Source organism: Coffea arabica, chromosome 2e (genome assembly GCF_036785885.1).
Source record: "Coffea arabica cultivar ET-39 chromosome 2e, Coffea Arabica ET-39 HiFi, whole genome shotgun sequence".
In the NCBI taxonomy this organism is placed as follows: Eukaryota; Viridiplantae; Streptophyta; class Magnoliopsida; order Gentianales; family Rubiaceae; genus Coffea; species Coffea arabica.
The window spans coordinates 12,501-28,852 of NC_092313.1; the positions used below are offsets into that span (position 1 = coordinate 12,501).

Below are 16,352 nucleotides of genomic sequence, written 5' to 3' on the forward strand. Positions count from 1 at the left end.
AATAAAAATATTTTTCTATCCAAGAATCACTTTTAAAAAACTTGTATTCTTCTCATGCTTTGAGGTATTCATAGATGATAGGAGTGACAATTTTCGATACGACATAAAAACACGACACAAATCTAACATAAAATTAATGGGTTCAACTTGAGATTTCACAGGTTCGGGTTGAACCCGATGAACCCCAAAAAAAAGATCGAATTCAGGCCACCCACGAGTTAACCCGATTATCCGTTTATAAATTAAAAAATATTTAATAAATATAAAATATTTTATCTAACTAAACTAAGTTATTCTTTTTTTTTCAAATGCATTAACCACTTAATTCTAAATGAATTTATTTAATTTGTGTGAAGTTAAAATTATTGTGTTTGGACAAATGATACATTACATTATTTTCTATTTTTATAGTATTTTAATTTATTTTAAATCTGATTTGGGATAAAATATTTTTATAGCATTTTAATTTATTTAAGATCTAATTTGGGATTATTTTATTTAAATTTTTATTATTTGATTATGTAATTAGTCTTGTGCAAAATTAGTTCCGTTAGAAACTACAGTGGTAAAATAGTGAATTGAAATTATATTTCAAATCATTCGGGTTGACTCGAAATTTTTAGATTCGAAACAGATATTCTAACCCGTTTCAGGTTGGCGAGTTGTATTCAAGTCAACAGGTTATCTGTTATACCCGAATCTCAATCCGACCCGTTAATTCGTTTCTGATCCGTTTGCCATCCCTAATGGATGGTGAAAATATGGCCCAAAAATTCCTGCAACGATCAAAAAATTAGCTGTTGGACCTGTCGGACGTCCGAACCAATCATGTAAAACGTCCGATCCAATTGTTCTACGTTGGATCCTTGCGTTTGATAGAAAACGAAAATTTCAAGTTTCAACCATTTTTGTACTGAACGACCGATAAAAGGAATAAGTGTCCGATCGAAATGTCCAACGTATACTCACTGATTGTCGAATGTCCGATACTTTGTTTGCGTTTGATAGGTAGATTTCCCCTTTAATTCTTCGTGATTTGTTATCCTTCTGTTTTCATTTTGCAAGGCACATGTCCCTAAACATTTATCATATAAAAATATTAGTCCAAATCATCATTTTATTCCATCATCATCAAAATTAAGGATTGATCAACCTAAATTTTTAATTTTTCACTCCTATATGACATGCCTAATTGAAAAGAATTGACGAGTAATAAGTTACTTGAATTTTACGCATATTAAATCCTATTTCGATTATATTATGTGTTTAAAAATTATCTCTAATTTAAAATAATTTTGAAAAACAACTAATCTTTTCTTAACGATATCTGTTGTCTATCAAATTATTACAATGATTATATTATATGTTTAAAAATTATCTTTAATTTTAAAATAGTTTTAAAAAATAACTAATCTTAATTTAATGATATTTGTTTTCTACTAAATTATTACATAGAAGTATAGTAAAACATTTTTAAATCACATTATTGAAATCTTACATATCTCATAAATTACTTCCATTCACCACCATATCATTGATTAATATTCAAATGGTTCATTATCATCTCTTCTTAATTTTGAATTAACATAGTGTAAACAAGAGAATTAACTGTTACACCAATAAATTTACCAATATTATTAGAAGTTGAATATTCATTGATGAAGAAAAATGGATTAATGGATCTTTTCCTACTTAATAAGTATGAATATATAATTCTAGATTTATGGTCATTATAAAAGTTTAAATTATCTAAAAGAATATTTATAAAAAAGAATACCTATCAAATTTTGGATGTGGGATATATTGTTTGATGTATACTAGCATATTATAGTGAAAGTATGTAAATAAATTTTTAAAAATTAGTAAATAATTGAACATTTAAAATATATTAATTTTTTAAATTTAATATGAATAAATATATAGAATTATTATTAATTTTTATATTTAAATTATTCATTATTTGTATAAATTCATAATAAATAAATAAAAAAACCTTGATAAGTCACGATTAAAATTCTTAGGAAATATAAAATGCATACGTTCAACATAATGACACACAGCGCAGTTCACCTACAATGACACGAAAAAAAACAAAAAAGAAAAGAAAAACAAAGGAAAACACACGACCACGTCGCTCAAAAGGGGCAGAATCGCAGGAGCCAATCAAAAGGATCTCGGGATCTCACGTTTTAACTGGGACCTGCTTCTACATGCCAATAGCGACCTCCCACTAGGCTGCCAACCTCACACGCAGCCAGCCTTTTTTCGGTTGTGGCGGTGCTGTTTCTGAATCGGAGATGACAACGATAAAAATTTCTAATGATATTGGAGCAGTCGTACAAATATTGTGACCGCTATTCGAATTCGAAGAAGAATAAAAAAAAACAAGTACGAGGCGCCTCCTTTCCACGCCCCGTGGAGACTGCCCATTCGCTGGGTTTGCATTGCCGTACTTGTGCTCCGAATTCATTAGTATTTATTGGGAGTTAAGACATGTGAATTGGGTTTAGGGCTGGGATAGATGGAAGCCTCCTGCATTTCCTGCCGAAGCATCTCCACCTTGGACTTGAAGCCACTTCAAAGACGCCCCAGTTTCTGCTGGCGCCGCTGCAATGACTTCCTTTTCCCCGCTCATCGTACCTTGGCTTCCACGTATCTGTTCGATGGCAATAATCTCGTCTTTTCTCATCCCCTCTCATTTGCCTCCCCATTTTCACGCTGCCCCCGGACCGGTTGTCGGCGCAGCACAACTTTCTGCGCCACCAATACAAAGAGAAAAAGAAGCCACCGTAAGAACAGGGGAGGAGGAAGAGCTGTTGCTGATGCTGACATTGCCGGGCTGAAAACCGGTGTAGGGCCTATTGAGATTGCGACCATTACGACTGTTGCTGAAGGTGACGGAGACAGGGTAAGGAGGCGAGAAGCACAGGGACCGAATGGGCAGGAAACATGTTCACCGGCTAACGTGCGTTCTCTGTATCAGAACGGTGATCCACTCGGGCGGAGAGATTTGGGTAAGTGCGTTGTTAGATGGATATGCCAAGGCATGAAAGCCATGGCTTCCGATTTTACCACTGCTGAGATGCAGGGGGAATTCTCTGAGGTCAGACAACGTATGGGACCAGGTTTGGCCTTCGTGATCCAGGCCCAGCCATACCTCAACGCCGTCCCCATGCCCCTTGGTCTCGAAGCCATCTGCCTCAAGGTCTGCACTCATTATCCCACCCTGTTCGATCATTTCCAGAGGGAGCTTAGAGACGTGCTTCAGGATCTCCAGCGGAAGTCGGTGCTTCAGGATTGGCGCCAAACTGAGTCTTGGAAGCTGCTAAAAGAATTAGCAAATTCTGGTTTTCTCTTACTACCTTCCATTGGTTTTTTATCATCATTAATGTTGCTCTTTTGGTTGTGGAGGGTTTTATTTTCCTGGGGTCGACCACAGTGTAGACGTCCAATTCAGGTTGCTTCCATTCCTTTTGATCTTCACATAGCATTGTCCACTTGCAGCTCAGCATAGAGCCATTGCCAGGAAGAATCCCCAGCCAAAGTCCGTGCCAGGGGTTTTAGGATTGGATCTCGAGAAGGTTCAAGCCATTCAGAATAGGATAGATGATTTCACCAAGCATATGTCGGATCTACTTTTGATCGAAAGGGATGCCGAATTGGAGTTTACACAAGAGGAGTTGAATGCTGTTCCTATGCCGGATGAGAATTCTGACGCTGCAAAGCCGATTGAATTTTTGGTTAGCCATGCCCAGGCTGAGCAAGAACTCTGTGATACTATCTGCAATCTGAATGCTGTTAGCACATCTACAGGTGACAGTCAATTTGTTTTCCGACAGGTTGTTGCCCAAGTTTTGCTCGTATCAAGTCAGCACTACTGCTTTAGGTTGTTTGATTCCTAACATTATCTAGTTGTGCATGCAGGATTAGGGGGAATGCATTTGGTGCTATTCAGAGCAGAGGGAAATCATAGATTACCTCCCACAACCCTATCTCCTGGAGACATGGTTTGCGTGCGAACGTGTGACAGTAGGGGTGCTGGTGCCACTTCTTGCATGCAAGGTTTTGTGAATAATTTAGGGGAAGATGGATGTAGCATCACTGTGGCCCTGGAATCCCGTTATGGTGATCCAACATTTTCTAAGCTCTTTGGCAAGAGCATCCGCATTGATCGTATCCAAGGTCTGGCCGATGCTGTCACATATGAGGTACTTGCTATAAAAGCTTCTTGTTTCTTTCTGAACCAGGAGATTTGTGCTACTGCTGGAACTCAAGTGGAACAATGAGAGTCATAGTATCTTCCATATGTCAGTTTCAATCTTCTTCAATTTTCTGAATTTTATGGATTATAAGCAACACAATATGATACTTAGGGAGATTAATTGTGAAAATCATGGCTGACCCTCATGACATATATGGATTTACAATACATCTTTTTAGGTTATCTGATTTTCCAATTGTTAGCCCATGTTTTAAACCGCATGCAAAAACTCTCTTCCCTTCCCTTTTTTTAATTTATTTTAACGCACCACTACCTTCTTCCTTCTTCTTTGCTGAGAATGTGCGTCATTGCTGTGCACAGCTATGTCTTCTCTTCAAATTTGCCATGAGAAGGCACATTGAACACGTCCTTTACAGCCACTTCACCTTCATTCTCTATGCACATGATTGTTCATTCAGTTTGTTTTTGATTAATATCAAAATCCTAAATTTATTCCATTCTCTTCCATTTTTCCCGAGAGTGCCCAAAAAAGCAAGGATGCATTCTTTATAATTGCTCAAGTCTTTTGTGTTTTTGTTCTGTCAAAGTTCACGCTTGCACTTGGGGATATATTAATGGGTGACCTTAGTTGTGCCATTTCTCAATTCTATCCATCTGCTTCGGGAGGAATGTCAGGAGTGTCCAGTATCCACTGGGACCTTCTGGGGACTTGTCTTCGAGGAGATAGGGATTCCGCTCACACAAATATGAGACTACCTGACTGGTTGCCAAATTGATTGGTTCAATCAGTTCGTGGCAATAGGGAGAAGCAATTAGAGTTTGCTGAGAATACAACCTTTCATAATTTGAACTGCTGCTGACTTTTTGATTTGCTTTTTGTTCTTCATTTTTCTCCACTTTTCTTTCTTTGCATTGATTATTACTCCAGGGAACTAGATGATATGGGGAAAACAGAAGTCGGTTAGGATTAAGTTGCCACATCTTGGCTTGCAGTAATCAACTTTACAGTTAGTTTGCCTGTAGCACCTGTCTTGGGCATTTTATTTAGCTATACCTAACAGAATTGAGATATGTACATTGTGGATCCTTATTTTGTCATTAGCTTCTTCGCAGCGTAATTGTGAAGCTCTGATGATGCTCCAGAAGAAAGGTTTGCAAAAAAGAAATCCATCAATAGCTGTTGTGACTACGCTATTTGGAGACAGCGAAGTTGTTAGATTGCTGGAAGAGAATCATTTAGTAGACTGGACTGAAGTGGAACTGAATGGCTTGTTAGATAGTAAATCATATGACGTCTCGCAGAGAAGAGCAATTGCATTGGGTCTAAACAGGAAGCGACCTGCGCTGATAATTCAAGGTCCTCCTGGGACTGGAAAAACAGGTTTGTTGAAAGAACTTATTCCCCTTGCGGTTAAACAAGGTGAAAGGGTGCTTGTAACAGCACCTACAAATTCAGCTGTTGACAACATGGTTGAAAAATTGTGTGATAGTGGGATCAAAATTGTTCGGGTCGGCAACCCAGTGCGAATATCTCAAGCAGTAGCTTCGAGATCTTTGGTTCAGATTGTTAACGCCAAACTTGCAGATTTTCAAGCAGAGATTGAGAGAAAGAAGTCCAATTTAAGAAAGGACCTTAAACATTGTTTAAAGGATGATTCTTTGGCTGCTGGCATACGTCAGCTCCTGAAGCAACTGGGAAAAACAATGAAGAAGAAGGAAAAGGAAACTGTTAGAGAAATTTTGTCTAGCGCTCAAGTAGTTCTTGCCACAAACACTGGGGCAGCTGATCCGCTCATTAGAAGGTTGGACACCTTTGATTTGGTTGTTATTGATGAAGCAGGTCAAGCCATTGAACCGTCTTGTTGGATACCAATTTTGCTAGGAAAACGATGTATTCTTGCTGGGGATCAGTGCCAGCTTGCTCCTGTTATTTTGTCTAGAAAAGCTGCTGAAGGGGGTCTTGGAATATCTCTTCTAGAACGAGCAGCAAGTTTGCACAAAGGGATTATGGTAACCAGGCTGACTGTACAGTACAGAATGAATAATGCAATAGCCAGCTGGGCTTCAAAAGAGATGTATGGTGGACTTTTGAAGTCTTCTTCAAGTGTCAGCAGTCATCTTCTTGTAGATTCACCCTTCGTCAAGGTATATTGGATTTTGGCAATATTTTTTCTTTACAATGGTTTTCGGCACAACAATATGAACTGATTAATGAATTTTATGATTGAATTGAGAGTTTGAAGCAAAAGAAGCAACCAAGTATAGGGTGATTTGTGTGATATGGAGCAAGTGTGGAACTTTACTTAATAACAATGGAACCTCAGAACGTGAAAATTTATTCATTGACCACATTTCTTTTTATTTGATTTTAATACTTCATTGCATTGCATTAAGATGCGTCTGATGTAAAAGTAACTAGATGCTAATTTCACCTTAAAGATATCACGTCTGTTCAAACACGCTGGTAATGCAAAAGGAGTGCTTAAATGGGTGCTTCACAGGCTTACTAATCTCTAATGAGCTACATATAAGATGATGTGATGCGTACACATACGTATCATAAACTTGGACATGCAAGGCTCACAGATGTGTATGTTTCTATGTAGTACTTGCAAAAGCTTGGAAATAGTCAATTTTGTTCAGTGATAATGACAATATTTTGGTATATTCATCTGAACGAAAAAGTACCCATTTATTCTTCTATGCTAATTGCCAAATGCCTGGACGTTTTCTTCAGTCTTCTTTCCAAGACCAGAGCTAATGTGCTGCAGTATAAATTACAAAAATATAGGTTCTCCTTGTTAAAGGGTTCAAATGATATTATCAATTTACAGTTAAACAAATATAGTTCCTACACAGTTTCATGCCTATTGGCTGTTCCACTCAAAGCCTAGAAATTATGTTAACATTCCTTATGCTGAAATGCAGCCCACATGGATAACACAGTGCCCTTTGCTTTTGCTTGACACAAGAATGCCTCATGGAAGTTTATCAATTGGTTGTGAAGAGCACTTGGATCCTGCTGGCACAGGCTCTTTTTTTAATGAGGGGGAAGCAGACATCGTTGTGCAACATGTCTATTCTTTGATTAACGCTGGTACTTGCCTCCAGTCTTTTTACTCTATCTACTTGTGCAGTTCTTTTATATTTGTTATTTTTCTTGGAACCACTTCAGAAGGAAACTGATTATCTCAAAATGTTCAACTTGCCTACATCAGTTACATGACTTTCATTAATTTGGAAAAACTTGAATTCAGTACAAGTCCAGCGAAACAACGAACTTCCTACCTGATTTTTGTCAAGCCACTGAATGTTTACTTCCATCTGTCGAGGACAGAGTGAGCAAAAAGTATTGGATTCTTGGTCCTATATATTATTGGTATCCTGGCAAAAACATTTTGCAGATGGTAAGCTGTTTTTAGCTGTTTGGAACTTGGAGAAATAGTTGCAGGAATATATTCCTGAAATATCTTTAAAAAAAAATGGAGTTTGTGTGATCCTGGTTTGAAAAAGTGACAAATCTGTGAGAGTCCAACCAGTGACTCCCTACACCCCAAGTGCATAAGTGGCTATGGCAGATATCATGTATATCACCCTAAACCAAAAACAGAAAAGGATTCTGCCTTTAAACTGTCATCTTGCTTTCAAAGTTCAACCTGCATTTTTTTATAATTATGTCTATTACCTCAAATAAACTAATTAGGCAATTCTGGCTTTTTATTTTGCTTAAAAGAATTGTGAAAGAGGAAAACAACTAAACCTTGTTGGATTACTTGCCATGCTGAATTTGACTGGCTTGAATATTGGATGTAGATGTATTACTAGCATGTTGTTTGTATGTTGAATTGAATGCTTGGTCATAAGCGTGTGCATCAGTACAATTAAACTGGTGCTATCAGTTGTTTGAGCTCCAAAATCTTGTACGTAATTTGCTTTCCTAATTCAGCCAAATCTAGTTTCATTTTGATTCCAATCCAATTCGAAACCAATATGAAAGCAGCACGAATTGTTTTCACCACAAGAAAATATACATGTAAATAAAACTCCTATCCTACATTCATATGTATCACTTATATTTCTCAATAGTTTGATTGTAATCTACAATATAACTTCATTTACTCATAATTTGTTATGCTTTATGGTTGTAATCTATGCATATGTACAGAAGACACTAAAACATACATATGAATATAATCACATATACCATGTGTAATTGCAATTTACAAATACAATCAAATTTCAATGTTACTAGCCTAGGTTGATATGGTATGCAAATATGTTTCTCTATACTGAAATAAGGCTAAAAAAATATGTGATACATTAAATATGTTCTTTTTTAGTCATATATTAATACGGGATTAATAGTTGATATACTCTATCATACTGCCTATGATGTTTATACAATATAGCACTACTACTTTAGTCAGATTATGCATGAAAACTTTATAGATAACATGATTTGTAATTCATAGACATACAATCATATTATGATGGATAACTGGATATAATAGACAAAAACACAATTATAGTATATGGTGATGGATATCAGGATACATAACAAATAATACGTGACTAACTAGTCTAACTTAGACATTTAGAAATGCATATGTAGCATGAAGGTAGCTGAATTGGTAACAGTAATGCGTTACCCTACTTTGATATACCATGTTTGAGTTCGAAATTAGGCGCACCAGATTGGGAAAATCCCTTACCAATTCTGTACCTACTTCAAATTCAACAAATGTGGTGTGCGGTGGGAATTATTCACCAACCTAATTATCGAATTACCAAATTCATTTCAAATTGGTCGGTAATCTGGTGTGCACTGAATATGCTCGCCCCTACTTGGCTGGGTGCCCATTTATACCAAAAGCTTTGGAGCACTTTCCTTCTCTAAAGATATCAATGCTAGGGCTGACACTTTATGGACAATCAGTTAACAGTGATCATAAATGTTGGCTGCATGCAGATAAAACTTTGCATTTTTTAGATAATGATGCCTACGCCTAGCCTTTCATTGACCATGCCATGCTGTAACTGGAGGTCTCAATTTTGACCTGTACACACTCACTATAGTGTCTCGGTTGCTCTTTAAGTTGTGGCTGGTCTTTGTTGGAGACACACTATCACTGTTTAATCTAATCAAAGATGCTTAACCTACATAAACTTTAGGGTTAATTCCAATAAACCCCCTTTAAAATTACCATTTTCTCACATTGATCTCCTGAAGGTTGAATTGCATCAGTCCACCGGTATAATATTACAATATTTCCAATTATGTGCAATCCTGTTGGACAGTCCACTTAATGGCTGATTGGGTCATGTGTACTTCACAGGATGCTGTCAAGTGGCTGAACCATTCCCACAATTATCAGTAGCTGACATGGTCAGAAAATTATATAAATGAAGTGACCAATTTGTCGCTTTTTGTTAGCGAGAGACTAACCCGCCATTAAATTGCTTGGCAACCTAAAGAATTGTATCAGTTGCCGTCTTATCATTTCAAGCATTATGATGGTGGGTTTGTCACTCGAGTATTTTGATGAATTGATTAAATGATTCACATATATTGTTAAAAGTCATGTCACCCTGAGGGGCCTTTTCTATAATATAGAGAAATTTTTAGAGAGTCTAGATGGAGTCAACCCTAATAAATTTTATCATTATTCAAGTCTGATATGTTGAGTATTTTTTCTTGGAGTAGCAGTAGCACATAAGGGCAGCACCGGACAAAGTTTAAATCTCTGTTCATATTGTGTGTAATCTGAATAAGAAATGGCAGAAACAAGTAAGGAGTAGTAACTACATGACTAGAACATGGTTGTTCTCAAATTGTTCAGGATCACAACATAGTAACTGTGATTGGACTACTAATTCTTGTTAATATTTCCCAAATTGGAGTGGTTTTCTTGAGATTAAAAAACTTAGGCAAAAAAGAAGAAGAAGAAGAAGAAGTCAGACAATAGAAGAAACCGGAAACTAGCAAGAAGAGGAGGAAAGTAGCATTGACAAATTTGGACAACTAAAACCTTATTGTGTTTTCATCTCTTGCCTCCATGGTGATAACATTGTACAGCAATCTGGCTGCAGAAGTTTTGAACTATTATTAGAGAAATCATGCATTTTGGTTTAGGTTGATGCGTACTAGGTGAAAATGGTACAAGGAATGGGTCAAATGAATCCCTACCTTTTGGAGTTAGATGCGCTTAAAGTGGTTGATTAGACAAACAATATCGAGGCTTGATCAAGGTTTGGGGTTAAACATTTTAGACATCCTTCCTGTTTTGGGTTACATTAGCGATACACAACATTTGGAAGTAGTTTAGATGATTCCAAAACCAAAAAAGCCCTTCAATTAATTAACTATGATGGAAGATATTGCTGTGAATCTGCAGTTTTCTTCACTTGAAACAATATATGGTGCTTGAAAATCTGTACAATGCTAGTTCTAATCGAGTTCACGTAGCTAGTTTTTTCATCCAGAAAAGCCCAACGTTCTGCTCTTTCAGATTTTTGGTCTTGAATTATATGACGTGGTTCTCAGCTTCCTCACTTGTGTGATCTTTCCTGTTTGTGACTTTATTTGGGTTACTAATTCAATAGCTAGACAGACTTGCATAGAATCCTTTTTCCTCAGAATAACAAAGAATTTAGAAGATAGAGAGCTCCTTCCACCAACAAAAAAGGGAAAAAAAAAAAAAGGACCCTCTGTATAGCAAATGAAGCCAGCTAATTCATGATTGAACATCTGTATAGTAGCCCAAAGAAAAAATACCTGATTTAATAAGTGCTTTTTTTTAGCAGAGAATATTTTATGAACTCCCTAAAAATTGTCCTTTCAGATCTCGCTAGATGTGTGACACACACGAAAAGCGGATTTCATGTTGAACAGAGCCTATCTGTCACGCATGTAAATTAATTCTTACAGTGTCAGGATAAGAAAAGTTACACGTTATTTAAAATTCTACTCCTTTATATTAGATCTTGGAAGAATAAAGACAAGACTCATCTATTGGAAAACTAAGAACTGTCGTAAGAATCTGTAAACATCAGTTTCATCTCTTATTTACTGGTGAAAAAAATCTACTGTATACCAAATTTCGAGCACATCTCATTTTCAATGTTGTTATGCAGGTGTTAGTCCAACAGCCATTGCTGTGCAGTCCCCATATGTTGCCCAAGTGCAGCTACTAAGGGACAGGCTTGATGAGGTTCCTGAGGCAGCGGGTGTTGATGTTGCAACCATTGATAGCTTCCAAGGCCGGGAATCAGATGCCGTCATAATATCCATGGTATCCACTTAAAAAGTCATTTAAATATTTCTTTATTGACCTTTTGTTGAGTTTTAAATGGTCCAGACTATTGAAATGTTGTTATACTTTACATGCTTTAGGTGCGCTCAAACAACTTGGGCGCTGTTGGCTTTTTAGGGGATAGCCGGCGAATGAATGTTGCTATAACAAGAGCGCGCAAACATGTTGCCGTCATTTGTGATAGCTCAACAATATGTCATAACCCTTTCTTGGCCAGATTGCTACGGCATATCAGATATTTTGGTAGAGTGAAGCACACCGAGCCTGGGAGTTTTGGGGGATCTGGCATTGCCATGAATCCCATATTACCTTCATTTGGTTGAATGTTCGGGGCTGATCAGCGTATGCAAAACATTCTACCTATTTGACAAAAGATTACAATCCCTTTGCAGCAAAGTTGCTTATTCTTGTATATGAAGGTGCGCCAATTGTTGATGCTTGTATATATGATAACCAAGTAGATTTTCGTAGATGATTTATTGTTGACGACACGTACTTCTTCGCTTTGTAATTTAAAGCTGTTTACACATGCATCTATCCAAAATTGGATCATTCTACATTTGAACAGACTTCAAGGCTATGGATATAATAGCTCAGTGTCTGCGTAATTAACAACTACTGAGGATGGTAAGAGAAAAATTGAAGTATTAAGATTTCCCAGCTAGTGCTATCAAACCTGGTGGATTTGCATTCCCCGCGTGTTAAAACGTCAAATGTATAAAACGAATCGCAAGCTTTGGTAGGACATGGCTTAGTTTCCTAAGCAGTCTAACAGCAGCCTTCAAAAAATCTGATTTAAAGCATTTACCAATATCTAAGCCATACTTTTCAAACCGAACTTAACATTAGTGCCGCAGCCCCTCAGGCATCCTTGATGCTCCCACCAATCCAGGTAGACGTAGGAAAGGGAAGAACAGCAGGACTAACATGAAGGCTAAATCAATGAATAGAGTAAAAACATGAAGCAGATACCATTGTTCAAATGTGCGTCTAGAGACTAAACAACTTTCTTTAACCAACTTATTTCCTGTGATGAGGATATTAGTCCGGTAAAGTTGGATTGTAGACAATACGGGAACACGATATGCCAATGTGTGCAGTAATTTATCCCTCTGCTGCTGCTTCTGCAGGAGTCCTTGTGGTCATCTGATCAACTGCATGCACTGTGTTTTGAAGTTCTTCCCATATAGCTTTGTATACCATCCTCTGCCTACCCACAGCAGATTGACCCTCAAAAGCTGTAGAGATTACATCAATGCTGCAAAACACAATACAGCCAATGAGAATATTCATAGCACTGTGTTAAGGATGATTGCTTCATATAAGATCCTTCACTGCAATTAATGTTCACATTACAGCCAATGAGAATATTCATAGCCAGATTAACAGAAGGCATCAGATGTCCTTAAATGTATTAAATAAACGACAACGGCAAATTCACCTTACATGGCGACCATCACCATAAGAATCCTTCACTATGACGGATTCCGCATTAAGCTGTTCCTTGATCTGTTGAAACACAGAATAGCAGAAGCATTGAGAATCTGAAAGTTAACACCGACATATATATATATATATATATATATATATATATATATATATATATGAATAGAGAACTAAGTCCCCTACAAAAGTATAACACATGATGATCCAACATTTGTCAAACCATATATTCCTGAGCTATCTAATAAATAAAGGATGCCCCATGTCACAATTTTGACTTAAAAAATTCACTAAAAAGACTAGTTATACCAAAAGGGAATACGATTGGAGGATATAAAAGATTTGTCAACCAGTAATGGAAATTACACAAGTAGTCGATAAGGTGAAGAACTGAACGAAGAATTCTCTTTCTTCATCAGCAATCGGATCACTGATCGCTGGTGGTCTGTACATGAGTGCTGAGAGGACTACGATTCAATTGTGCATACCAAAATTTCAAACAACCAACTATGAAGTCGTAGATGACCAATTTTTTGCAATTATAGAACATCAACAACCATCAATGAACTTCAGATTAAGCATTTAGCTAACAAAAGCACCAATTGAATCCTAAGGGATGAGTGAATGATCAAGAGGCTGGCATCACCTTAAAATCCTTGAAACCAATCTCCATTCTAACCTCATCAATAATACTAACCACCGACATGGAGACCAATCTTAAGAGCAAAAGCCATCAATATGATCAAAAGAGAATACTTTCGTGAATGAGAATGAGAATGAGAAGGAGAGAAATTCATCATGATCAAAAGAGAAATTCATCATGAATGAGAATGAGTTGCAAAGTTAAAACATTTCTAATTTCATCTGCATCCAGAATTTGATGCAGTATTACTTTAGAGGAACTCTCCTTTTTTACACCAAGGAACCAGCCCCAATCTCCACGTCCCTTTTATTTTTTTCTTTAACCATTTAATGGTGTCAAAGTCGTTAGCAGTAAAATACTAAATAAATTTCATTCCATTTCAAGGTCTAGTTAATTGTATACTGATATTTTACCCCGAGATAATCAAGTTGGCCGGCGTAACTGAAATTTGTCAACTGTGGATTTTCCCAAAGGCTTCATCCTAGTCCCGCCATATAACATTCATAATTCGCCGAAGAAATTTTCCTACTTTAAAGATTTCTGGTCTCTTTTGCCGCAGGTACAAAGGATCAACCATTTTTACGCAAATAAAGCAACTCTCTTGAGCCAAAGATTGCTCCGACTAAGTGAAGAAAATGATAAGAGGAGCTCGTTTTGACAGAATGTATCATACAAGAAGGGCAAAAAAGAGATGCGTTCAGTGGATCGAACCTTCCTCCCCATGGACTGGATCAAAGTAGAGTCCACTGAGCCGGAATCATTGACCCCAGTTGCCGCACGGACGCAGAATTCCCGACGAGATACAGCAGGAACAGCCGTCAATCCGATGCGAGAGGAAAGCTTCACATTCGAGAATATAAGAGCACTGAAATGATGTCCTTCCCGTCTTGCTGGCAGAGAAACGAGAGTACGACAGCAAAAGAGACGACACCTGCCCACCCACAGAGCCGCCGCGTTCGGCCGCGTCAACAGCGCCATGGCCATAGAAGAAAGTGAGTATAACAGGCTCCCCTTTCGTTCGTCAGATGCTGCGGGTGTTTCCCTAGTATTCGTGAATTCTTCTCCGGTGCCTTCTCCTTGGATAAATTCTCCACTTGGGTCCGTTCACAAGTATTTTCGGATGTTCATCTACGATCGTTTTCTTTATTAAAAGGGTAAAATTGTAAATTACCTTTTACATTCTGTAATTTGATATTTTGCCACATAATTCCCCTATAGTTTAAAAATCTATATATAATCTCTCATAATTTAAATTAAAGTATCACCGTTAGTTTTTTTATTAAAACTAACAATGAATAGCAAAAAAATCAAAGTCAAATTAAAAAATTGATAATTTAATCCTTTCATTACTTGTTTTCTTTTTCCTTTTCTTTCTGTCTTTTTTCTTTTTTAAAGAGAAGAGATGATTTTGAAAATATATGCTTTGGCCTACAAAATCTTAATTCTCTCCAAATACAAAAGAGATAGAAGGAAAATATAAAATAAGTAAGAAACCAAAAAGATAAAAGGAAAATATAAAACAAATAAAGAAGAAACAAAAGTTACCAAGTCTTTTTTGGTTGACTACAAATATCATTATAAGTTTTTAAACCAAATCTTTAGTATTATTTTATAGTTCTTATTTATCTATTTCTTATTTCAATTTCTCCTTTTTATGTTTGAATGGAAAAAATAATTAATAGAAAAAAACTAATGGTGACACTTTAACTCAAACCATGATAGAGTTAATTAATGGTGACAACCCACAAAATAGTACAAAATTTCCCGTCGTATTTTAAAAATTCTCAAGATTCTCTTTTAAAATTCAAATACCTTAAAAAATGTTATTTTGGATTTAATTTGTGAATTTCACCCTTCACAATGGTGCCATTTTTTTACCAAAACTACTAAATTATTTTGCTGTTAATTTAATTTATTTGCACTTCACCCCTATCATATAGACTATTCAAAATTATTTTACTTTAGTGATTACAATTATTGTACATTTTACAATTACTTATATGTAGTTCAAGTAATTTTGCTTTATATTCGAACAGCATTTGAAATAGAAGAACTACTTATCTAATTTAAATTTAACAATGAAAATAAGGACATTCTATTATGCTTTTCCTTTTAATAAAATTATATTTACATATCTTTGTGACTTTACAAGTCTACTAGTTTTTGGGCCCTGCGCCAAGCGCAGGGTAGCCTGTGTTGGGGGTGATGGATTTTGTTGTGTGATTTGGAGGATTTTGTTGATGGAAAGACCAAGACACCCCACGAAATCATCAGAATTACCATCGAAACCGGCCCATGGCTGAACTGTAGCTATTCCCCTTCCCCCTTTTATATATTTAAGATATGAGATCCAAATATTCTTATTTAAACATTTCCAACCAAGCTAAATCCTCAATGAATTGACACTTCAATAAACATTGATATCATTAGTTTTTAGCTTGATTAGTTGACAAATCAAGTTAAAACAAGCTTTTATTGAGCTAAGTTCGTGAGTTTCAATTATCTTCCATCTCTATTTACTAAAATAATATGAATTTAAATCCAAACGACTACTAAAACTTCAAACCCATAAATTACATTCAGCATCCTTGTTGCACTCCCAATACACATATAGATTACATATGCAAGGAATACAAGAGCTATATATATAGAGAATAAGAGTTAATGGGAGAAAAAGAAAGAAGGAAGGAAAAGATGAATAATAGAAAAAAGAATAAGAAGGAAAAGTGGC

General features: G+C 36.4%; 2 protein-coding genes across 2 annotated transcripts; one reads left to right on the plus strand and one right to left on the minus strand.

Moving 5' to 3' along the window:
• The first annotated feature begins 2,161 nt into the window (after window positions 1-2,161).
• LOC113729774 (DNA polymerase alpha-associated DNA helicase A) lies at window positions 2,162-12,094 on the plus strand. The gene is made up of 7 exons (XM_027254007.2): window positions 2,162-3,347; window positions 3,505-3,813; window positions 3,925-4,208; window positions 5,336-6,367; window positions 7,151-7,319; window positions 11,357-11,514; window positions 11,616-12,094. Exons 1-7 carry the CDS (start codon window positions 2,522-2,524, stop codon window positions 11,856-11,858), a joined length of 3,021 nt encoding a protein of 1,006 aa, XP_027109808.1. The 5' UTR covers window positions 2,162-2,521; the 3' UTR covers window positions 11,859-12,094.
• Window positions 12,095-12,315: 221 nt separating this feature from the next.
• Window positions 12,316-14,733, minus strand: LOC113729775 (protein BOLA4, chloroplastic/mitochondrial). The gene is made up of 3 exons (XM_027254008.2): window positions 14,333-14,733; window positions 12,977-13,044; window positions 12,316-12,793 (listed from the first exon to the last, which is right to left on the minus strand). Exons 1-3 carry the CDS (start codon window positions 14,603-14,605, stop codon window positions 12,640-12,642), a joined length of 495 nt encoding a protein of 164 aa, XP_027109809.1. The 5' UTR covers window positions 14,606-14,733; the 3' UTR covers window positions 12,316-12,639.
• Window positions 14,734-16,352: the final 1,619 nt, after the last annotated feature.